Consider the following 24,548-nt stretch of genomic DNA (forward strand, 5'->3'; position numbering starts at 1 on the left):
AGAAATGATTAGGTCATTAGAAACTGAACTGAAGCTCTGATTGATCAAGGATGGCAAATGAAGTCTGTTCTGTTATAATTAAAGAAACTATCTTATCATTAAAGTGGTTAGGATTACCACAGCACACCTAAATTTGTATGGATGAATTGATGCCCACCCCATCCAAATGAGTCTAGTAACTTACAAACTCTCCATCTTACTCAGAATGACACAGAAGTCCAATACAAATAAAAAAATCAACAAAAAGTTGTGCAGTGGTTCCTCCTCCCTCTCCCTTCTGTGTTGCTCTATTCCTGATGACTATGTGACTATGTAGTCAAGAAGAGAGTTGAAGACCAAAGTCCTTGTCATCCTTCTTTCTTCATTCCCTTCTTGTTATGTCAGGAAACACTCTTTTTCATATAAAGTATTAGTAACAACTCTGATGATGATAAATAATACTTGTAAGATGTATCTGTACTCTATCTCAATAAGCAGGAACCATTAATAAGCTAAGGAGCAGCATTTAATCCAAAAAGAATTAAAAAATTGAAATGCTCATTTTTTTTATCAATATCTATTTCAAATTCTTGTTCATAACAAAAATATATAAATTGTAACAAAAGCAAAGAATTCATTATTATAAAAGCATTTTGGCAAATATTATGTTACATCATTTACGAATAAATAATTGATAAATAAATATGACTATCAATTTCATATGTTACAGTGGCAAGGTTGTGGTAGAGGAGGTATAAAGAATGAATGCAAGGGAATTTTTGGTTTGATTGGAACATGGGTTTGTAAGTTACCACCTAACTTTATACAAGTCACTATACACCATACATACAGTTTCATTTCATTGATGCAGCACAAAAGTCTTAAAAATGAGAAAAATACTTTCTCACAAATCACTCAAAGCCACACACAGTTGTATACAAAAGCTAAATTTTTCTGAGTGATTCTACACATTAAAAATTCTTTGGACATGTAACGATCACTAAAAGATAGACGTCTACACTCCAGCAGCCTTCATCTGCTGATATTAGTAAGAGTATACCATTCTATTGTTTCCTGAGACAAATCAATTGCATTTAGTGGTAATGTGAAACCTCCAAGAAACTCATTTTCCTGGAGGGTGTCGTGATTCCAAATTGTTGCTTGTAACTTTCGAGATTTCACAATATCCAGTTGCATTCGATACTCCAACTGAAAGTGAACACAGAAGTTATTTAAGCAAATACTGATAATAAAAATTTAGCTTACTTTCTATTTGTACAGTAAAACATTTTATAATAGACAGTTATGACAATTTTTCTATTAATGCAATGACACAGAATAATGCTATTAACATTTTCAAAGATGTGGGAAAATAAATATCTCCCCGATTTCCATTAAGAACACATTATAATTGTTATTTTATGTGTTATTTCAACAGAAAGTGAAATGAACATGAAGCACAATTTGTTAAAATATGCTGTACAGGAATAGGTATGCCAGAAGTGCAGGTATTCTTGCTGAAGCAGGAAACAATGTTTCATTGGCTTGCACTGAATTCGTAGTTGAGTATGGAGGACCCTCAACCATTCCTAATCACTGCTTTTCTCACCAATACCTAACTGTACCTCAATAACAAGAGAGCATGTAGGGGGATGGCACACAGAGTTATGAATTTTTGGTAATTCTTCCATTGGGTCATGCTGTATGGAGATCAACAGAATGACACCACCTTTCCCATCTTTTGTAGATGGAAGAATGTGACCTAGACAGTCTAGACCTCTTTGTCTACTGCTACGCATGCTGCACCGATTGAATGGCAAATGAGGAGTCTGAATATATGAGGAATTTATCATCACAAGCAAGTCTCATCTGATCTAATTCTCTCAAGGCTGCATGAAACTGTGGTTCAAATATTGAATTATTTGCAGAGTGATTCTTTAAGACACTCAAGGAAAATTCTTCATTGGCATAGAGCACAGCATGGTAATACAGACCTATGGGAAGTGATCTGCAGTTCCATGCATCAGAAGCTCCTTGCTTCAAATTGATCAATCTGATATGCAAGAACAGCAACGTTTCCCCACTGAATGTTTCCAACTCATGCAAGTTACTGAACAAAATCATTCACTACAATTGCTTAATTATTAGATATAGACGGGTTGGCCTCATGATCTGAAATCAATTTTGGATGCATTAATATGCAAATACTATTCTCAGGACAACAGCCTTTATTAACCAGAATGATGCAATTTTATCACATGCTCCTAATGAACAAAGACAAGTCGTGATTCCCAAATCATTGTATCAACATGTATTGAAAATCTTACATAGAAGACATTGCAGAATCATTGAAACTAAGTATCCAGTGCACCAACATTGTATGTGGCTTGGCCTCGATGGGCAGACTGAACAGATGACTGGCCTCTTCCATGCACATGCAGATGATTAGACAGCACACCACCAGGAATTTTCCAATTGGCCTTGACTTGAGGGTCCTTGGCAATGCATCCACACTGATTTTGCTGGTCCTTTCTGGAACACAAGGTAGCTGACCACTGTCGAAGCATACAGTACATTTTCATTGAAATGAATTTGAGAACTAGCTCTAACACTACAGAAGCACCCACATCTGTCTTGTTTCGATGGTTTGCGACAAACTATTGTTTAGGACAATGGTCATCTGATTTATTTGTTAGAATTTCAACAATTCTGTCATCATAATGGAATTCAACATATCTAAATGTCTGCGTTCTCTCCTCAATCATATAGTGAAACTGAAATTTTCATTCACAGTTTCAAGGCTCAGATGTCCAAACTCCACACGCTGCACTCAACGAAAACACACTGTTTTATCAGCACTTATGACAAACTGCCTTTTCATGTCATTTCATTGGCAGAATTATTACATTTTCATTGTCACTGCATTTTGTTGCATCTATCTGACTTTTGACAGTCTGTTTCATACGCCAAATTCACAATGAGGTTCTGTATGAAGGACAAAGTGTTCTATCACACCAATAACAAGTCTCACAACTGGGAATCTGGCATCACCACTCAGATGATTGGCTGAGCTCAGTACAATGATTGTGGCTAAGTAGACACCAATAAACTTTGCTTCCATAGTTATTGTGATCCTTCCATAGATTTTCATACTGCATAAATGCTGTCTACAACTCTGACCGCTACTTCTGAGCAGCCCTCGTCAGTGCCTGACTTTCAGGCACAGGGGTAAACAAATGATTCTACCATGGAAGTCGACCCCTGCCTGCCTACTCAGCTGCTGCCACAGTATCCGTCACCATTCACAGCGATGTGATGTCTGTCACCGACATCGAGCCTCCATCAGCTGTAAAGCCTTGTAAATCCTCAGCAGCACCAATGCTGCACTTGCACATGCCATTTGATGAACATACTAGCTCCAGTTTGTTGGCAGATATTTCCATTGGTTCACAAGGCAAATGTCAGAAAGTGGATTCACTGGCGCCATATGCCTGCGCGAAAATAAACTCCATCAACTGCACCATTGCACAGACTTCCCCCCATATCACACACTGTGTGCCACACATACCACCACAGAAGACAAGACTTTTAAACATCCCCACCAGCATTGCTGCGATGAACCTAGCTTTCTTCACACTTGCCATTTTCCAACAGGTGGCGCCACAGATGTCACCAAGGGATGCTGCCTCCACTCGACTCGTTGCAAGCAAATGTAAGCCTCTGCACGTGCTTTTAAGATGCCACACACCAAGCTCTGTCCCAGAGCTGGGAAGGCTCGCAGTGAGAACAGGAGGACCTAACACAATGCTACTACTAATCCGATAACAGCTGGCAAGTGACTATTCATTTGCTCATGTTTTAACCATTTAATAAATGTTGAAGTGTGTGTGTGTGCGCGCGCGCGCCACTTCATTCGCTTAAGCCTACTACACTAAGTAACACAATAAAAAAAGGAAGAAAGTGAAGACCCACTTTGGTTCAATGGTATAATTTGGAGGAAGCTGAGAAATGAAATACTGTTACACTCTTGCTGAAAAAGAGAATGCAGGGCAACTGACAGATATGACAACTCTTGCAACCATTAGAAGAGGATGGAATTATACGCCATTATCTCTAACATCTATTTGTTGCAGGATCCTAGACCATGTTTTAAGCCCTAAAATGATGACTTTTTGGCCAGAAAGAAATTTGTCTTTAAGAATCAGCACAGGTTCAGCAAAAACCACTCAGGTCAAAAACAGTTAGTCAAATTCACACAGGATATCTTTCAAATAATATATGCATGTGAATGAATAGATTCTAGTCTTTAAGACTTCTGAAAGACATTCAACATCATACCACAATGTCAACTAACAATTATCATAGAAAGTACTTTCACAGATAGGCAACTGCCTCAGTATTTGAGTAATGGAATTCAGTATGCTATACTGGATGGCAAATGTTCAACAGGAACAAAATACACATTAAGTGTACACTAAGAAAGCATGTTAGTGCTACTTACATTCTTAATGTACATTAACATTGACCTCATATTTCACCGAAGATACTCTCGTTAACAGAAATGCATCATCATTTGACGATTGGTTCTAAGAAAATACAGAATAACTTGGTCAAAAACTCCACTAGGCTTCATAAATGGCAGCTCACATTAAATGTGGGGAAATGTAAACTAATGCCCACAACAAACAGAGAGAATCTGACAGCACCCAGTTTCGAAATTACTGATGAACTCCAGAAGACCATCACATCATTTGAATATTTAGGAATCAAATTAAAAACCAATATGAAATATTATAAATATAGAAAATCTATAGCGTGGAAGGATCATAGGTACTTAGATCTGTTTGAAGGATTTTAGGTTAGTGAAACGCATCTGCAAAGGAAATCATGTACAAGACACTAGTGCAACTGACTGTAGATTACTGCTCTAGATTTCGTGTCCTCGTAAAGTATGCAAGACAACAGAAAAATTCAAAGATACGCTGCTACAATCATAAAAAGTCAATGAAACTCAAAACAGTGAAAAAGGCAGAGATATTCAGGGAACATACACTACTGTTCTAAAGTATTGCACATCCTTGACTGCAATGATGTGTAGTTTTGTTAGTTACACATCTTCACGCAGAAATGTGTGTGGTTTTTTTTGTGGTGGTGGTGGTGGTGGTGGGGAGGAGGGGGGTGCCTTGTGACGATGCTTAGAAACTATGTGATCTCATACTGTCGATTATTGCTTCAGAAAGTCCCCTGTTTGAACTGAGGTTTGGCGTTCACTAGATCTGGTCTGGAAATATGGCTGGATTTTTTAAATTTTCTTCCTACTGTGTGTGTCTGTGTTTACCATCATGGTGAAAACTCACAAATTAACTTCTAGAAATAAAAAAAATGCACAATGAAGTCTGAAACAATGCTGGTATTATCAAGAGATTAAACTGTTCAAGGTCAGCTGTGAGGCGAAACTTGCAGAAGGTGATGGCCAATGGAAATACAGAAAATGTACCACATGGTGGACGCTCATTCATTTCTTCGCCCTGGGAGGACAGAATACTTGACTGACTAAGCTGGAACAAGAGGAGTACTGCTTCAGTTGAACTGGCTGAAGCATGGCAAGACGCAACAGGAACTGATTCCAGTTCATCAGTTGTTAGGAAAAGATTCTGTGCAATGGGAATGAAGACTAGAGTTGCCAAGAAGAAGGCATTTTTAACTGCTGCAGTGATGAAAAAGCGGCTGGCATGGGCCAGACTGCAAGTAAATTTGACAAAAGAGCAGTATAGTATTGTGGTCTTTTCATATGAAAGCTAAGTTTCCATGATGAAAAATAAACACCTCATCAGGTGCAAATCCAATGAAAGGATGGATCCCGAGCAAACCATGAAACATGCTGCACTGGTAATGGACTGGGCATCAGTGATATACCAAGGTGTTAGAAGGCTGCATTTTGTTCAGGAAACAATGAACAGTAATCAATACAAAGTTGTGATTCAGCGCCCTCTGATGTTTACTGCACAGGGTGCTTCCCCTGAAGCACAGTGGATTTTCCAACAGGATCTGGCTCCCTGCCATACAAAAAAAGGGAGTTTTGATTATTTTATCTTTTTAATAGAATTTCCAAGATTACTGCTGTTACATATTTTCCAAATCTATCATTTCTGATTCATTCTGTCATGACTCAATTGCGTATCAGAAAACTTCCATGGCCAGGAAATTTGCCCGATCTTATCAGTATTGACAATATGTGTTGACTTGGGAAAGGTATTCAAAAGAAAATGTATAAGAAGTAAGCAACAAAACAGGAGCTGTTGGAGGGGATTGTGGAATTCTGGCACCATGAAATTGACATCAGTACCATTAGAAAATTTATCGACTCCATTCCAGACACAGTGAAGGCTGTTGTAAAGGACAAGGCATACAACAAATGCTAAGATTATTTAAACAAAATTATGAAAAGAATAGTTGCTACTCAGCATATAGTGGAGATGTTGAGTCACAGATAGTTGCAGCAAAAAGACTGTATAAAACAGAGCTTTCGGCCAACAAGGCCTTTGTTGCGCGCGCGCGTGTGCACACGCGCACACACACACACACACACACACACACACACACACACTCACACACACACACACAAAATCTCTGACAACTGAAGCTACAAGGTACTGTCAGAAGTAAAGCTGTGAGGACGGGGTGTGAGTCGTGCTTGGGTAGATCACTTGGTAGAGCCCTTGCTCGCGAAAGGCAAAGGTCCCGAGTTCGAGTCTCGGTCTGGCACACAGTTTTAATCTGCCAGGAAGTTTCAACTGAAGGTAAGTTTACTGCATTTGATGATTTTCATGGTGGGTGCACAGTGGATTCTCAAACAGGGTTTGGTTCCCTGCCACACACAAAAAAGGTGAGTTTTGGTTATTTTATCTTTGACTTCAGCTGCAGGAGTCTGTGGTCGTGTGTGTGTGTGTGTGTGTGTGTGTGTGTGTGTGTGTGTGTGTGTGTGTGTGTGTGTGTGTGTGTTTATGTTGTCTGTTTTTGACAAAGCCCTTGTAGCCCGAAAGCTCACTTTCCGACAGTCTCTTAACTGTGCTTATCTGCGACTCAGCATCTCTGCAATATGGTGAGTAGCAACTATCCATTTCCAGAATGAGATTTTCACTCTGCAGCGGAGTGTGCGCTGATATGAAACTTCCTGGCAGATTTTTTAACTATCCATTTCATAATATTGTTACATTCCATCCTGCATTTTCCATTGGTTAAGATCATTTAAAGTATGACTACTGAATAATGCACTTTTGATACACAATATTTTACACTATGACCAAATCAAATGAAAATTTCATCAACACATTTAATATTTATCTTTGATATTGTCAATGACATGGCATGTACATACTGTTGATATTTTCTTTGAATTAAAATATTAGAAACAATTTTGTCCTTCATTATAACATTCCTTCTTCTTGTGCACTGTTGTTGTTTTTGCAGTCTTCAGTCCGGAGACTACTTTGATGCAGCTCTCCATGCTACTCTATCCTGTGCAAGCCTCTTCATCTCCGAATAACTACTGCAACCTACATCCTTCTGAATCTGCTTAGTGTATTCATCGCTTGGTCTCACTCTACAATTTTTACCCTCCACGCATCCCTCCAATACTAAATCAGTGATCCCTTGATGCCTCAAAATATGTCCTACCAACCAATACCTTCTTCTAGTCGAGTAGTGCCATAAATTTCTCTTCTTTCCAATTCCATTCAGTACTACCTCATTAGTTAAGTAATCTGTCCATCTAATGTTCAGCATTCTTCTGTAGCGCCACATTTCAAAAGCTTGTATTTTCTTTTTGTCTGAACTAGTTCTCGTCCATGTTTCACTTCTATACATGGCTACACTCCATACAAATACTTTCAGAAAAGACTTCCTGACACTTAAATCTATACCCAATGTTAACAATTTTCTCTTCTTCTGAAATGCTCTCCTTGCCATAGCCAGTCTACATTTTATATCCTCCCTACTTCGACAGTCATCAGTTATTTTGTTTCCCAAATATCAAAACTCATCTACTACTTTAAGCGTCTCTTTTTCCTAATCTAGTTCCTCAGCATCATCTGACTTAATTAGACTACATTTCATTATCCTCATTTTGCTTTTGTTGATGTTCATCTCATATCCTCCTTTCAAGACACTGACCATTCCATTCAGCTGCTCTTCCAGGTCCTTTGCTATCTCTGACAGAATTACAACATCACTGGCAAACCTTAAAAGTTCTTATTTCTTCTCCATGGATTTTAATTCCTACTCCAAATTTTTCTTTTGTTTCCTTTACAGAGTTTTGTCATGGCTGGCTCTCCCAAGGCCATCAGTAGTTCTAATGGAATGTTGTCTACTCCATGGGCCTTGTTTCGACTTAGATCTTTCACTGCTCTGTCAAACTCTTCACATATTATCATATCTCCCATTTCATCTTCATCTACATCCTCTTCCGTTTCCATAATATCGTCTCAACTACTTCAGCCTTGTATAGACCCTCTGTATACTCCTTCCACCTTTCAGCTTTCCTTCTTCACTTCGGACTAGTCTTCCATTTGCACTCTTGGTATTCATGCAGGTGGTTCTCTTTCTTCCAAAGGTCTCTTTAATTTTCCTGTAGGCAGCATTTATCTTATCCCTAGTGATGCATGCTTCTACACCCTTACATTTGTCCTCTAGCCATTCCTGCTTAGCCATTTTGCACTTCCTGTGGATCTCATTTTTGAGACGTTTGTATTCCTTTTCACCTGCTTCATTTACTGCACTTTTATAATTTCTTCTTTCATCAATTATATTCAATACCTCTTCTGTTACACATGGTTTTCTACTAGTCCCCATCTTTTTACCTATTTGATCGTCTGCTGCCTTCACTATTTCCGATCTCTCAAAGCTATCCATTCTTCTGCTGCTGTACCTCTTTTCACTGTTCTTATCAACTACTCCCTAATGCTCTTTCTGAAACTCTCTACAGCCTCTGGTTCTTTCAATTTATCCAGGTCCCATCTCCTTAAATTCATAACTTTTTGCTGTTTCTTCAGTTTTAGTCTATAGTTCATAAACAATAAATTGTGGTCAGAGTCCACATCTGTGAAGGAAATGCCTTACAATTTAAAACCTGCTTCCTAAATCTGTCTAACCATAATATAATCTATCTGAAACCTTCCAGTGTCTCCTGACCTCTTCCACGTATACAACCTTCTTTCATGACTCTTAAACCAAGTGTTATTCAAGATTAAGTTACGCTCTGAGCAAAATTCTACCAGGCAGCTTTCTTTTTCATTACTTAACCCCAGTCCATATTCACCTACTATTTTTCCTTCTCTTCCTTTTCCTACTACCGAATTCCAGTCACCCGTGACTATTAAATTTTCATCTCCCTTAACAATCTGAATAATTTCTTTTATTGCATCATACATTTCCTCAATCTCTTTCTCATCTGCACAGCTAGTTGGCGTATAAATGTGTACTACTGTGGTAGGTGTGGGCTTCGTGCCTATCTTGGCTACAATAATGTGTTCACTATGCTGTTCATAGTAGCTTATCTGTGTTCCTATTTTTTTTATTCATTACTAAACCTACTCCTGCATTACCTATATTTGATTTTGTATTTATAACCCCATACCTACCTGACATTTCCAGGGGCAGATGTGGACTCTGACCACAATCTATTGGTTATGACCTGTAGATTAAAACTGAAGAAACTGCAAAAAGGTGGGAATTTAACGAGATGGGACCTGGATAAACTAAAAGAACCAGAGGTTGTACAGAGATTCAGGGAGAGCATAAGGGAGCAATTGACAGGAATGGGGGAAATAAATACAGTAGAAGAAGAATGGGTAGCTTTGAGGGATGAAGTAGTGAAGGCAGCAGTGGATCAAGTAGGTAAAAAGACGAGGGCTAGTAGAAATCCTTGGGTAACAGAAGAAATATTGAATTTAATTGATGAAAGGAGAAAATATAAAAATGCAGTAAGTGAAACAGGCAAAAAGGAATACAAACGTCTCAAAAATGAGATCGACAGGAAGTGCAAAATGGCTAAGCAGGGATGGCTAGAGGACAAATGTAAGGATGTAGAGGCCTATCTCACTAGGGGTAAGATAGATACCGCCTACAGGAAAATTAAAGAGACCTTTGGAGATAAGAGAACGACTTGTATGAATATCAAGAGCTCAGATGGAAACCCAGTTCTAAGCAAAGAAGGGAAAGCAGAAAGGTGGAAGGAGTATATAGAGGGTCTATACAAGGGCGATGTACTTGAGGACAATATTATGGAAATGGAAGAGGATGTAGATGAAGATGAAATGGGAGATATGATACTGCGTGAAGAGTTTGACAGAGCACTGAAAGACCTGAGTCGATACAAGGCCCCCGGAGTAGACAATATTCCATTGGAACTACTGACGGCCGTGGGAGAGCCAGTCCTGACAAAACTCTACCATCTGGTGAGCAAGATGTATGAAACAGGCGAAATACCCACAGACTTCAAGAAGAATATAATAATTCCAATCCCAAAGAAAGCAGGTGTTGACAGATGTGAAAATTACCGAACTATCAGCTTAATAAGTCACAGCTGCAAAATACTAACACGAATTCTTTACAGACGAATGGAAAAACTAGTAGAAGCCAACCTCGGGGAAGATCAGTTTGGATTCCGTAGAAACACTGGAACACGTGAGGCAATACTGACTTTACGACTTATCTTAGAAGAAAGATTAAGGAAAGGCAAACCTACATTTCTAGCATTTGTAGACTTAGAGAAAGCTTTTGACAATGTTGACTGGAATACTCTCCTTCAAATTCTAAAGGTGGCAGGGGTAAAATACAGGGAGCGAAAGGCTATTTACAATTTGTACAGAAACCAGATGGCAGTTATAAGAGTCGAGGGACATGAAAGGGAAGCAGTGGTTGGGAAGGGAGTAAGACAGGGTCGTAGCCTCTCCCCAATGTTGTTCAATCTGTATATTGAGCAAGCAGTAAAGGAAACAAAAGAAAAATTCGGAGTAGGTATTAAAATTCATGGAGAAGAAATAAAAACTTTGAGGTTCGCCGATGACATTGTAATTCTGTCAGAGACAGCAAAGGACTTGGAAGAGCAGTTGAATGGAATGGACAGTGTCTTGAAAGGAGGATATAAGATGAACATCAACAAAAGCAAAACAAGGATAATGGAATGTAGTCTAATTAAGTCGGGTGATGCTGAGGGTATTAGATTAGGAAATGAGGCACTTAAAGTAGTAAAGGAGTTTTGCTATTTGGGGAGCAAAATAACTGATGATGGTCGAAGTAGAGAGGATATAAAATGTAGGCTGGCAATGGCAAGGAAAGCGTTTCTGAAGAAGAGAAATTTGTTAACATCCAGTATTGATTTAAGTGTCAGGAAGTCATTTCTGAAAGTATTTGTATGGAGTGTAGCCATGTATGGAAGTGAAACATGGACGATAAATAGTTTGGACAAGAAGAGAATAGAAGCTTTTGAAATGTGGTGCTACAGAAGAATGCTGAAGATTAGATGGGTAGATCACATAACTAATGAGGAAGTATTGAATAGGATTGGGGAGAAGAGAAGTTTGTGGCACAACTTGACCAGAAGAAGGGATCGGTTGGTAGGACATTTTCTGAGGCATCAAGGGATCACCAATTTAGTATTGGAGGGGAGCGTGGAGGGTAAAAATCGTAGAGGGAGACCAAGAGATGAATACATTAAGCAGATTCAGAAGGATGTAGGTTGCAGTAGGTACTGGGAGATGAAAAAGCTTGCACAGGATAGAGTAGCATGGAGAGCTGCATCAAACCAGTCTCAGGACTGAAGACCACAACAACAACAACTTACCTGACCAGAAGTCTTGTTCCTCCTGGTATCAAACTTCACTATTTTCCACTATATCTAACTTTAACCTATCCATTTCCCTTTTTAAATTTTCTAACCTACTTGCCAGATTAAGGTATATGACATTGCATGCTGCTTCAATCCACAGAACGTCAGTTTTGTTTCTGCTGATAATGACATCCTCCTGATTAGTCCCCACCCGGAGATCCAAATGGGGTATTATTTTACCTCCGGTATATTTTACCCACGAGGATGCTGTCATCATTTAACCATACAGTAAAGCTGCATGTTCTCGGGTAAAATTACGGCTGTTGTTTCCTATTGCTTTCAGCCATTCACAGTACCAGAACAGCAAAGCCATTTTGGTTGATGTTACAAGGCCAGATCAATCAATCACCCAGACTGCTGCCTCTGAAACTACTGAAAAGGCTGCTGCCCCTCTTCAGGAATCACACATTTGTCTAGTCTCTCAACAGATACCTATCCGTTGTGATTGCACCTCCGGTACAGCTATCTGTATTGCTGAGGCATGCAAGCCTCCCCACAAATGGCAATGTCCATGATTCATGAGAGGTGGTCTTGTATATTATTCTTCTTTAATTAATATTTGAAATTTTAAAGAGAAGTGGGTTTTTAGAAACTGTGTACCAAAGTTCTCAAAGATCTTTAGGGATGTGCAACATTTTAGAACAATAGTGTAAATGTGAATCTGTGGAAGAAAGAACGTTCTTCCAGCAAATACCTCTTACTATTTGAAGAAGAATGTGCAATAATGATACTATCTCCATTGCATATCTCTACGAGGGATACTGAGAATAAGGTAAAACAGACTATATAGAGCATGTATAAAGGCACATAGAATGTCATTTCCCCATTGCCTATATGTTACTGGAAGAGGATAGAAATCCATTAATATTGTCATAGGGTACCCTCCACCACACACTGTACAGCGGCTTCCAATGAAGATATTTAAATGCAAATGAAAACTTACACATTAATGAAAGTTCAGAAACGTCAAACTGAAGATAGGCCCCTCAGATTGGGATACAGCTTGGGATGAATTGAAGGTCATTATAAATGAGGTTTTTTATTATTTGTATTGGCTCCTCAAAGGTTTCAATGGTTTAAGCTTTCCAAATTAATGGTGTACAATTTAGCAAGTTCATTTTCAAAAGTTGGTGACAAACTACGTGGCTTCCTTCAGAATCTGATAATAAGATATGAAAATCTCATTTTTGCTTGAACTGAATGGCTAATAAACAGAATTGCAAGGATGACAAAACAACAATTAGGGATCAATATCACAACATGATCAATTTCTTTTTCAGATCAACTATTCATAACAAACCAACATGCTGGTCTGTGCAAGATGGAGCCACTACTCACACTGTATGCTCAAAGCTATTATTATTAAGCAGAAATTCTTGTTGGGACTTTATACACAGTTTTGGCACTTAAAACTACCATAAATTCACTGCCCAACACAAATTCTCAACCTATTATGTGCAAGAAGGGCATCTTTCCATTAGCACCACTGCTCACAGCATTCGAGAAACCCTGCAGGGATTTAGAAGATGTGGAGCATCCTGGTCTGAGTCTCAGTCCAGCACAAATTTTCAACCTCCATCTACTTGTAGGCATCTGAAGTCCAGATTTCTTGAAATATTGTTTCTTTACAGCCACTGTACCACCAGTGTTGGCTATTCTGTTGGACGTACATCACTTTTTCCACTGGGATATATTGCAAAGAATGATTTGTAATCAGTCAGGGACAATATTTGGCAAGAAATCTATGCATTACAGCCAGAAATGCTTAAGAATGTTATGTAAAATACCAACAAAGGAAGCATTGTTATGATGCAAGGTCCACACGGAATTCCAATTTGGTTTTACTGAGGGAACAGTAAAAAAATGGACTTGCAAAATCACAGACCAATATCCTTAATATCGGTGTGCTGCAGAATTCTTGAACATATTCTCAGTTTCAGTATAATAAATTCACTTGACAAGGAAAAGCTTTTGTCCAGAAATCAGAAAATATATATATATATATATATATATATATATATATATATAAAAAAGCACTGCATGTGCAAAACTCCACTTGCCCTTTCCTCATACGATATCCTGTGAACCATGAATGAAGGGCAACATGCAGATTACACATTCCTAGATTTCCAGAAAGTGTTTCACACAATGCTCCACTGCAGACTTCATGAAAGTACAAGCACATAGAATCTGTTCCCATATATGTGACTGGCTTGCAGACATCTTAAGTAATAGAGCCCAAGATGATGATCTCGAAAGCACGTGTTCATCAAAGATAAGGGTACCATCAGGAGTGCCCCAGGGAAGTGCGATAGAACTGATCTTATTTTCTTTATACATAAATAATTTGACAGACAGTTGCGGTTATTTGTTGATGATGCAGTGGTGGGCAAGAAGATGTCAATACTGTATGACTGTAGGATGATATGAAATGACAGAGAAAACTGATGAATGGCAGCATGCTCTCAAAGTTGAAATATGTAAGTAAATGCAGATGAGTAGGAAAAACAATCCTGTAATGTTGGAATACAGCATTAGTAGAGTCCTGATTAACACTTACAGTGATTAAATATTTGCGTGTAATGTTGCAAAGTGAAATGAAATGGAACGAGCATTTAAGTGCAGCAGTAGGGACGGCGAATGGTTAACTTTGGTTTATTTGTGTAAATTTGGTTCATCTGTAAAGGAGACTGCATACAGAACACTAGTGCAACTCATTCTTGAGTACTGCTCTAGTATTCGGGATCCCCACCAGTGTGTGTTGACGTCAAAGCAATTCAGAAGTGTGCTGCTATATTTGTTATCAGTAGATTCGATCAACATGTGACTGTTGCAGAAATGCTTCATGAATTCGAATGGGAATCCCTGGAGAGAAGACAACATTCTTTTCAAGGAACACTATTGAGAAAATTTAGAGAACCAGCAATTTAAGCTGACTGCAGGATGCTTCTACTGCCACCAATGTGCATTTGGTACGATGAGAGAATTTAGGGCTTGTTAGTAAGCACACAGACAATAATTTTTCCCTCACTATTTGTAAGCGGAACAGGAAACGAAATGACTAGTAGTTGTACCAGGTACTCTGCCATACACCATATGATGGCTTGCAGAGTATGTATGTAGATAGAAACCCAGGAAGGCTGAAAATGATGGTCACTGAGAAGTCAATTTTTTACACTAAGTGGAAACTTTTAACCAGAGATGACGATGGTTCTCTAATGAGCTTGACTGAAGACTTGCCATGAACACATACAAAGTGCGCAATGCATTCTTTTCCTTCCAATAAATTTTTTTGCTGAGAGGCCTAATACTGCACTACAGATGCACAGATCTCAATTAAGAAGAGGCCAGTACTTGGGCAGCTCGGATATGTCTAGATGGCTCTGTCTTATTATCAGCTAGATGACGTGCCTCAAATCCATTCATTAGAATATGGGGCAAGATCTTCAGGCATTTGCTATGAATGATTGTCCAAGCACAATAGCTCCAGATTTCAGTATGAGCTACAGGGTACCATTGGGAACCAGCCTGCTGCAGTTTTCTGGGGATTATTAGAGTCGGGTGAGGATGGGGGCTATGACAATGTACGAGTTGGGTATTATAGTGTACTGTTGTTAATGAGGAGTGCAGAAATATGACAAGATTGGGGACAAACATGAGTGAGATTAACAGGCAAATGGTTGAACAACACTGTATTTTTGTATGACACGATCACTAAATAGGAAAAAGACACGATCACTAAATAGGAAAAAGACACGATCACTAAATAGGAAAAAGACACGATCACTAAATAGGAAAAACAACACAGCCTTGACAATATTAGATAAAATAAATATTTTTTATGACAACGATAACTATTTACTTTAAATACTTGTAATAAAAGTTGTTCATCTCGAAAGGGAACACACAATGACACCAAACTCAACACCCCCCCCCCCCCCCCTCCCCCGTGCCCCAGCCCCAAGGGGTGGGAGAGGTGTCAACTTTGATATCTTCAATAGGAGCCCCAATTTTTATTGTGGATTTAGAGTCTACAGGAAAACATATACAACTTTTTTATGGAACAATTTCATCGTTGTGTTATGGAAGAACTGTAATCAACACAAATTAAAATTGGTTATATACCAGTGAAAAGTGATAGGGGAATGTTCAATATGTTAACCAATGTCTGCAATATAATTTGTACCGTTCTAATAACTGTCTGTGATGCACAACTAATGTTTTAGCTGTAATTACTGCATACCCTCACATTAGTTCGCAACAAATCACATAAGGTGCAGAAATTTTGAAACAAAGTTTTTTGCACATACTGCATGAACACAAATACCACCTATATCACCTTTCATTGCCTCAAGCCCTACATGAGGGTGACTTCCAAAGCAACGTGAACTTTTGCAATTGGATACAACAACAACAACAACAACAACAACAACAACAACAACTAGCAGTCAATTATGACTTTCATTCGCAGGTACTCTTCCTGATGAAACAACATTTACCAATTGTGGTCATGTGAATTGGCATAATATAAATTACTGGGCATAAAGAATCTCCATTCGGTTGAGCAAATATGTAGCAGCGAATTTTCACTATATGTGCAAACATCAGCAAAGAGAGAGTTAGAGATATAGGATTGTCTGTAACAAAAAGGTTTGCAATGTGTACTGGAGCAAACAGGCACCATTTCGTACTGCAGCAAACAGGCACCATTCCAAACATTTGTTTCACTAAAACATGAAGAGCTGTGCGAGGCAAGGGGACTCACGTAAAACAAGAACCCTGATGGTGAGAGGCAAGGGGATGCACCTAAAACAAGCATCCCAATGGTGAGGACAAGGAGACTCACATTATAAAAGTACCCAAAGAGAATAAAACACTATTACAGCCAGATCATCATTCCAGGGTAATGCTAAATATAGTTGTTACTGTGCTGATAAAACACACCAATGACTTGCTCCAACCGCTTTCCACTTCACAACCATCTGTGAAGGTAATTACACCAATAATGTGGACACTGTAATAGGTTATGGTTCAGAGAATAATGCTGATTTGGCACAAAACACTGGTGTCACATTACAGAATGTAAGAATAGTGCCCTTCTATGCTCCTAGGATCCTATTTAATTTCCTGAGATACTGTCAAGTTTCAACAGATTGTAACCCATTTTGATCTGTGTTAATTATAGCACCATCTATTACACAATGGTAACATTATTCCATATGATAGTTACATATATTTTCCTAGAGACTCCAAATCTGCAATAAAAACTAGGGGTTCCTACTGAAGATTTCAAAGTTGATCTTTCTCGCACCATCTGGAGGTGGGGCATGGGGGGACAGTGTAGTGTCACTGGATGTCGCTCTTTGAGATGAAGGGCTGTTATTACAACCCGTTTTGTAATTCAATGTGTAGTTTCCCACATATTTCACAAAATAGTTTCAATCGCCTTACCCTGTACATGAAAGTCTTAAGCATTTCTGTCAGGCTTAGCTAGTGACTTCACTTGCCTCTTGTCATTATCTTAAACAGTTTTTTTTATAACCTACCACCCTCACAACAACGATTGGCTGATGTGGCCTTGTAACATTAGCCAACATGACTTTGCTATGTTGGTACTGTGAAATGATGAAAGCAAGGAGAAACTATATCTGTTATATTTCCTGATGACATGCAGCTCTACTGTATGACCCATGATGAATGGATCCTCTTGCGTAAAGTAGTCTGGAGATAAAACAGTTCCCTATTTGGATCTCTGCGCAGAGACTACTTGACAGGATGTTGTCAGCAGGAGAAAAAAACTGGCAGTTTAGAGGCTGGATCATGTAATGTTAGATGCCTCAATGAGGCATGTAAGGTAAGATAAGATAAGATACGATACTTCTTCTAGACTATAACAACATTTGCTTTTTAGGTATGTGCCAATGGTCTCCAATGTGGATTCCCCAAATATTGACCTTATCTTATTTCTGATCTTCAGAGCCATGTAATATGGAGTATTTTCATATACTGTGAGTCGGTGACAAGGTAGCATGTATTTCAATTTATGCCTAGTTTCATAGGCATGTGTGAATGTATTTCCTTCAAAAGCAGATGTGAGTTTTCTGTTCAAAGAGAAGTATTTCATATATGAAGATGGAAGGGATTGTCATGAAGTCCAGGCTTTTGAATAGTGGTTTGCATGAATGTCTACTATTGGTTCCTGTCATTGCTCTGATTACCCTCATTGCATAAACTAAACTATTTAATCTCTTCAGTAAACTGTCCACATGGTCGGTCCATTGCAAGTTTTTATTTAAAGTTATCCCAAGAAATTTTACAGAATCAACTGTGGTCAGTTCTTTACCTGAATATTCTATTTGTGATATACATTCAGTAATTTGTTTGGTCCTGAAGTGTATGATTTGGGTTTTTTCAAGATTTAATTTCATAGATTAGATTAGATTAGATTAATACTAGTTACATGGATCATGAATACGATATTTCATAATGATGTGGAACGAGTCGAATAGCATTATCTTTTATCCATTGTTCAAGTTCTTGTAGAGTTTGTTTCGTGGGCCTTACTAATACATCAGTGTTTTTGCAGCAGACTACAGCAGTTGAGTCATCTGCGTAAAGTATTGTATCTGTATTTACTTTGCTAGGCAGGTCATTTATGTAATATAAGAACAGAAGTGGTCCTAATATCGAGCCCTCGGGCATGCCTGCTTGAATTGCTTTCCAGCTAGAGCAAGTTTTCTCTCCCTTTTGATGTATCACCACCTTTTGGTATCTGTTTTTGAGATAAGATGAAAACCATCTTATAGATTTTCCATGGAAGCCATAGGTACCAAATTTTTGGAGCAGTAGTTTATGGTTTACTGTGTCAAACGCCTTTGAGAGATCACAAAAAATACCAGATACACTTTGTTTGTTGTCAAGGCATTTACTTACTTTGGAGATTAGTTCATTTACAGCTTGTAAAGTGTTTCGTCCCTTCCTATACCCATATTGGTTATTGAGAATAATATTACCTTCCTTATTGTACTTTTCTAATTGATTACATACTATTCGTTCAACTATTTTAGAGAAATCTGGGAGTATAGACACTGGGCGGAAATTTACTAAATCATTGTAGACTGGACAGACTTAGCATATTTCAGTCTGTCTGGAAAGCAGCCCTCATCAAGTGATTGGTTTATTATTTTACAGAGTTGAGGTGCAATGCTGTCACTTCCTGTCTTTATGGTATTTGTTGGAATTTCATCCCAGCCCACAGATTTAAGATTTTTTAAGGATTGTATGATGTTAGCTACTTCATGACATGATACTGCAGTAAATTTAAACTCTCTTGATTCCTGCCGTACTGCATCAGGTCTTATTTGTGAAAGTAAGAAGTTATGAATTTTGTTTGTGGTTATGAAGTACTTATTAAATTCTTCACAGATGTGCCGAGTGTTAGTAACAGTATTCCCACCAATTTCTAGTTTGTAATTAAAATGTTTTGTTTCTTCAGTACCTGTTTCTTTCTTGACAACCTGCCAAACTGCTTTTGATTTATTTGAGGCATTAGCTACATATTTACTGTTTGCCAATTGTTTTGCTTGTTTAACTACCCGATCAAACATATTTTTGTATTTGATTTTGTACCTAATAAATTCAGCATCACGGTTATGCATTTCCCTCTTTCTAATACTAGAGATCCTGATACCTTCCGTAATCCATGTCTTACTTTTATTGTATTTATCACTTGTTGATACGAGGGGAAAGCATTCATTGAAAATGTTCTTGAATTTAGATATGAAAGTATTGTAATTATTGTTTACTGAACATTGGTTGCTGAAGGTCCAATGGGTTTCCTTTAATTTCAAGATAAATGTGTTTATATTTGGCTGACCAATTTCACTGTGGGCCTATATGTTTTGTCTATGTATGGCAATGACATAAAAAGTGCTGAGTGATCAGATATTCCTAAGTCTAAAACATCTTTTTGTGTATTCCCATAATTTTTGCTGCTCACTATATTATCAATACTTGTGGCAGAAGTGGCTGTTACCCTGGTGTACTCAGTAAAATTTAGTGTTAAGCCGTTTGTAGCCAGGGTGGTAACAAATCTGTTTTCGCCTCTTATATCTATATTAAAATCAGAACAAATTACAATCTTTTTATATGGTTTCCCTACCTGCAACCTACTTAGCAGAGTTTCAAATTTCTCTAGAAATGCCCTAGTAGCCCAATATTCCGGGACATGATATATGCTATGATTAGTAAACCGTATTCAGACAGCTCAATGCAACAGCTTTCGAATACCTGTTCCTCATTTAAACAATTGAATGTTGTTTTGGCTTTGAAGTTTTGTGTGTGTTCAACTAATATACATGATCCCCCATACCCCTTTTTTCTGCAAAAACTCGATGCTAACTTGTATCCTGAGAGTGAATTTAGTAGCTTGACATTGTCCCATTTAAGCCAATGTTCATTCAAACATATGACTTTTACAGAGTTAATTTGCCCTAAGAGTATTTCTAAGTCATATGGTTTGTTCATCATTTCTCCCGACACACCACCTATGTTTAAGTGCATTATTAAGCTATTTTTACTGACTAAAGAATTTACAGTATCTATTAAACTGTCGGCAAAGTTTACACCGATGTGAGTTTTTACTGCAAATAGAGAATTCAAAAGGGGAAATGGATAGCGTGAAGTTTTTGTGCGTGTTTATTCGCCTTCCGTTGCACCCAAGCAACCAGTCCAAAGATGCACAGTCTTAGAAACTTTTCTTTTTTCTTTTTAAGAAAAAAGAAAGAACAGTCTTTAATTACAAGGCTGAAGTTAGAAATAGTGGCAGTTAATTAAATGCAGTGGCAAGAAGAACTTCTGCTCATTCAGTACAGTGTTATAAAGAAACAATCAAATAGAGGTGATGCAGGAATAGGTTGGAGGAAACAGGAAAGTTGGTAAGCTGCTGTTAAGAAAATAGTGAATGCACTGAAGTAGATGAGACAGATACAAAGCATACACCGACAACAGTGTTAAAATATTAGTTCCACAGATGGCTACAAGATTGAAAGAATGCATGACGAAACAAAAGAAATTGTTTAGGGAGTTAATGGAGATGAAAATTCAATTGTAATGAGGGACTTGAAATTAATAGTCGGAAAAGAAAGAGAAGTAAAAGTAGTAGGAGAGCATGAACTGTGAGATAGAAACCAAATGGGAAGTGCCCCGGTACAATTTTTCACAGAGCGTAATTTAATTATCACCAATACTTGGTTTAGAAATCATGAGAGAAGGTTGTATACATGGAAGAGGCCAGGAGACACTGCAAGGATTCAGATAGACTTCAAAACCATTCTTTAAACTGAAAAATATTTTCAGGGCAAATGAGGACTCTGACTATAAACTATTGATTATGAACTTCAGACTAAAACTAAAAAAATTAGGGAAGGTAGAAAGTTAAGTTGTGGGACCTGGAAAAATTGAAAGAACCAGAGGTGGTTGAGAGTTTCAAAGGTAAAATTGGGCAATGATTGACTGAAACAGGTGAGAGGAATATAATAGAAGACACACAATTAGCTTTGAGAGATGAAATAGGGATGGCAGCAAAGGATCAGATAGGCAAAAGGATAAGGCTTAGTAGAAATCCATAGATAACATACAGTATGTTGAATATAACTGATGAAAAGAGTAAACATAAAAATGCAGCAATTAAAGCAGGCAAGGTTTGAAAGCACTATATATTTGATCAGCTGCTGACTTGCTAGGCCTAACACAGAAGAGGATTTTTTTTTTTTCAAGGTTTACTCCCTTAGCCTTTGAAGAGCTCTCTCCTCCACAAGGCAGTGGCGTCCCCTTCTAATTACCTCCAGGGACAATGGGTTACATCATCTGGCATCTCCCCCATTGTGAAGGTCTCCTTCTCTGCCGAAGGTGCCATTAAGGTCTTCACGCGTAACCCAGGGCATGGGTTCCATATTATAAACCCATGAAGCTGGGTCCCTGCCTCAACTTAGCCATCCTTTCATACCGGCCTACTGATGTGGAGGATGCCCACTCCCACAGTATGGATGCACCACACAAGATTTACTCAAGTGAATGATGGTGATGGGGACAACACAACCATCAAAGATTGTAGAGTAATTAATGAATTCCAAGCCAATAAACACCCATTACCATGGTGTGAGGTAGAAACAGCATTAAAGAGCATGCAGAATGTAAAGTCTGTAGGCTCTGATGATCTCAGTTCAAACATGATGACATCAGCTGGAATATTAGACTTACATTAGCGACATAGTGTGATATCAGTGATCTGGGAAGAAGATAAAATCCCAGAAGATTTGAGCAAAGGAGTCATCATCCCTCTGTTCAAAAATGCCAATCGACAAACATGTGGAAATTACAGAGGCATCACGCTGCTGTCACACATCACGAAGTTGTTAGAAAAGATCACAGAAATGAGACAGAGAAAGACAGTAGAACCTTTGCTATTATAGAAAGAGAAGGGGAAGTAGATACAGATGACATGGAAGATAACATTCTGTGGGAAGGATCTGACAGAGCATTGAAAGAACTATGTAAAAACAAAACTACTGGAGGAGCAAACATTATCCTAGAATTGCAATCCTTGGGAGAGCGAGCCACGAAAAAACTATTTCACATTGTGAGCAGATAGATGAAGCAGACAAAATACCTTTAGACTTCCAGACGAGTTACTTAAAAAAGAGTGGAAAAACTGGTGGAATCGACTTTGGGAAACACCTGTATCACTTCTAGAGGAATATAGGAAGACACGAGGCAAAGTTAACCCTATGACATGTCTTACAACAAATACTGCAGAAAGGCGAAGTACACTGATAGCCTTTGTGAATTCAGAAAAAGTTTTTGACACTGTTGACTGGAATACACTCTGCACACTGTAGTTGTGAGAGTCAAAGAACATGAAAAGGAGGCAGTAGTTGAGAAGGGAGTAAGGCAGGGTTGTAGTCACTCCCATATGTTACTTAACCTGTATGTTGAGCAAGCAGTAAAGGAAGTGAAGGAGAAATTTGCAAACACAGTTTAGGGAGAAGAAATAAAAAAGTTCAAGGTTAGCTGTTGATACAGTTGGAGATAGCAAAGGACTTGGGAGATCAGTCGAAAGAAATGGGCGCTATATGGGCAACGAAAGAACTGATGATGGCTAAAGGAAAAAGGATATAAAATGTAGACTGGCAATAGCAAGAAAGCTGTTTCTGAAAATGAGAAATTTGTCAATGTCTAACATATTTAAATGTTAGTAAGTCTTTGCTGAAGGTATCTGCATGGATACGTTAGTGCAGAAGTGGAACGTGGACAATGAGTAAAGCTGACAAGAGGAGGATCGAAGCATTTGAAATGTGGTGCTACGAGAAAAATACTGAAGACTAGACAAATAAATTGAAAAATTGAAGTTGTGGTGCTTAATTGATTTGGGGAAAGAAAAAATTTATGGCTGTGTGTGTGTGTGTGTGTGTGTGTGTGTGTGTGTGTGTGTGTGTGTGTGTGTTAGAGGGAGACCAAGGGAGGAATGCAGTAGACAAGTGTAGCTTGCAGTGGTGATAGAGATGAAAAGGCTTGCACAGAACAGACCAGCATAGAGAGCTGCATCAAACCAATCTTCAGTCTGAAGACAACAGCAGCAACAAAAACAACAACAACTTTACTAAATAAGACTGGATCTTCAAATGAAGTTGAATTAAATCATAGAGAATTTGCATACTTACTAAATCAATGCAAACTACTACCCCTTTGCCCCCTCCCCCCCTTTTCTCTCTCTCTCTCTCTCTCTCTCTCTCTCTCTCTCTCTCTCACACACACACACACACACACACACACACACACACACACACACACACACACACACACACACAACACACCACATGTTACCAGAAAACCATCTGAGCACTGTTTATATAAATATTATGAATAAAACACTCACCATTTCCATAAATGATGGATGACATGTTCGCCTAACAACCTTTGTTTTCCTTTTTGTAGCCTTATTGTGATCAGGAAGTAAATACACTTTGACGTAAGTAGAAGGTTCCTGCCCTCCTGCGACCAAAGGCAAATCTCTGGCATGATAAACCATCACCATAAAAACACCTCGCTGATAATGCAGGGAGAGCTTCAACTGCCCTCGGACTCTCCCAGTTTCACCACGATCTTCTCGACGTACTCTTGGCTCTGCTAAAAAAAAAATATAAATATATATATATATATATATATATTCAGGTAATAGGTGCTATATGTATATATTTTTTTTTTTTTCAAAAAAAGAAAGAACTGATATGGATGGCATGCATACCTTTCACTTTTCTTGCACGTATATCTGCCTCTTGTTGATCTCTCAGGAGAGGGTGAAAAAAAGTATAAACCAAATCAGAATGAGATATTTCATCGGCCATCTCAAATAAAGACTTCAGGAAGCGCTCAATATCTACTCGCCGCTTTTCAGCTACTTGTTTTATATTTGATCGACCCATTGATAATCCTGTTGGCAAACTGTAATGAGAAAGTAACTTTCCTTAGGACTGTGAAATTTCATTTTCAATCATTCAGGTTTCATATTTGAAAGTTCAGCAGTAAGTATCTGATAAGTGATACGATTCATATTTTAAATGACTGTTACTCCCTTTTCTAAGAGCAAAAGATTTGCTTTGGCATGTTTTCGAAGTGCAATAAA

General features: G+C 38.3%; 1 protein-coding gene across 3 annotated transcripts in view; it reads right to left on the reverse strand.

Annotated features, from left to right (window-relative positions):
* Positions 1–604: 604 nt before the first annotated feature.
* The window catches only part of LOC126412349 (phosphatidylinositol 4-phosphate 3-kinase C2 domain-containing subunit alpha), a 250,635-nt gene continuing 226,691 nt past the window's right edge, over positions 605–24,548 (reverse strand). For 2 of the 3 annotated variants that reach the window (XM_050081902.1, XM_050081900.1), the window contains 3 exons: positions 24,171–24,367; positions 23,802–24,052; positions 606–1,188 (listed from right to left, as the gene is read on the reverse strand). In XM_050081902.1, the coding sequence (XP_049937859.1) occupies positions 1,012–1,188; positions 23,802–24,052; positions 24,171–24,367 (625 nt within the window). In that variant the 3' untranslated portion in view covers positions 606–1,011. Of the gene's footprint in view, positions 1,189–23,801; positions 24,053–24,170; positions 24,368–24,548 lie in introns of all 3 variants that reach the window. The other variant, XM_050081901.1, reaches the window with a different exon arrangement.

The sequence above is a fragment of the Schistocerca serialis genome, chromosome 7 (genome assembly GCF_023864345.2).
Source record: "Schistocerca serialis cubense isolate TAMUIC-IGC-003099 chromosome 7, iqSchSeri2.2, whole genome shotgun sequence".
NCBI classification, from domain to species: domain Eukaryota; kingdom Metazoa; phylum Arthropoda; class Insecta; order Orthoptera; family Acrididae; genus Schistocerca; species Schistocerca serialis.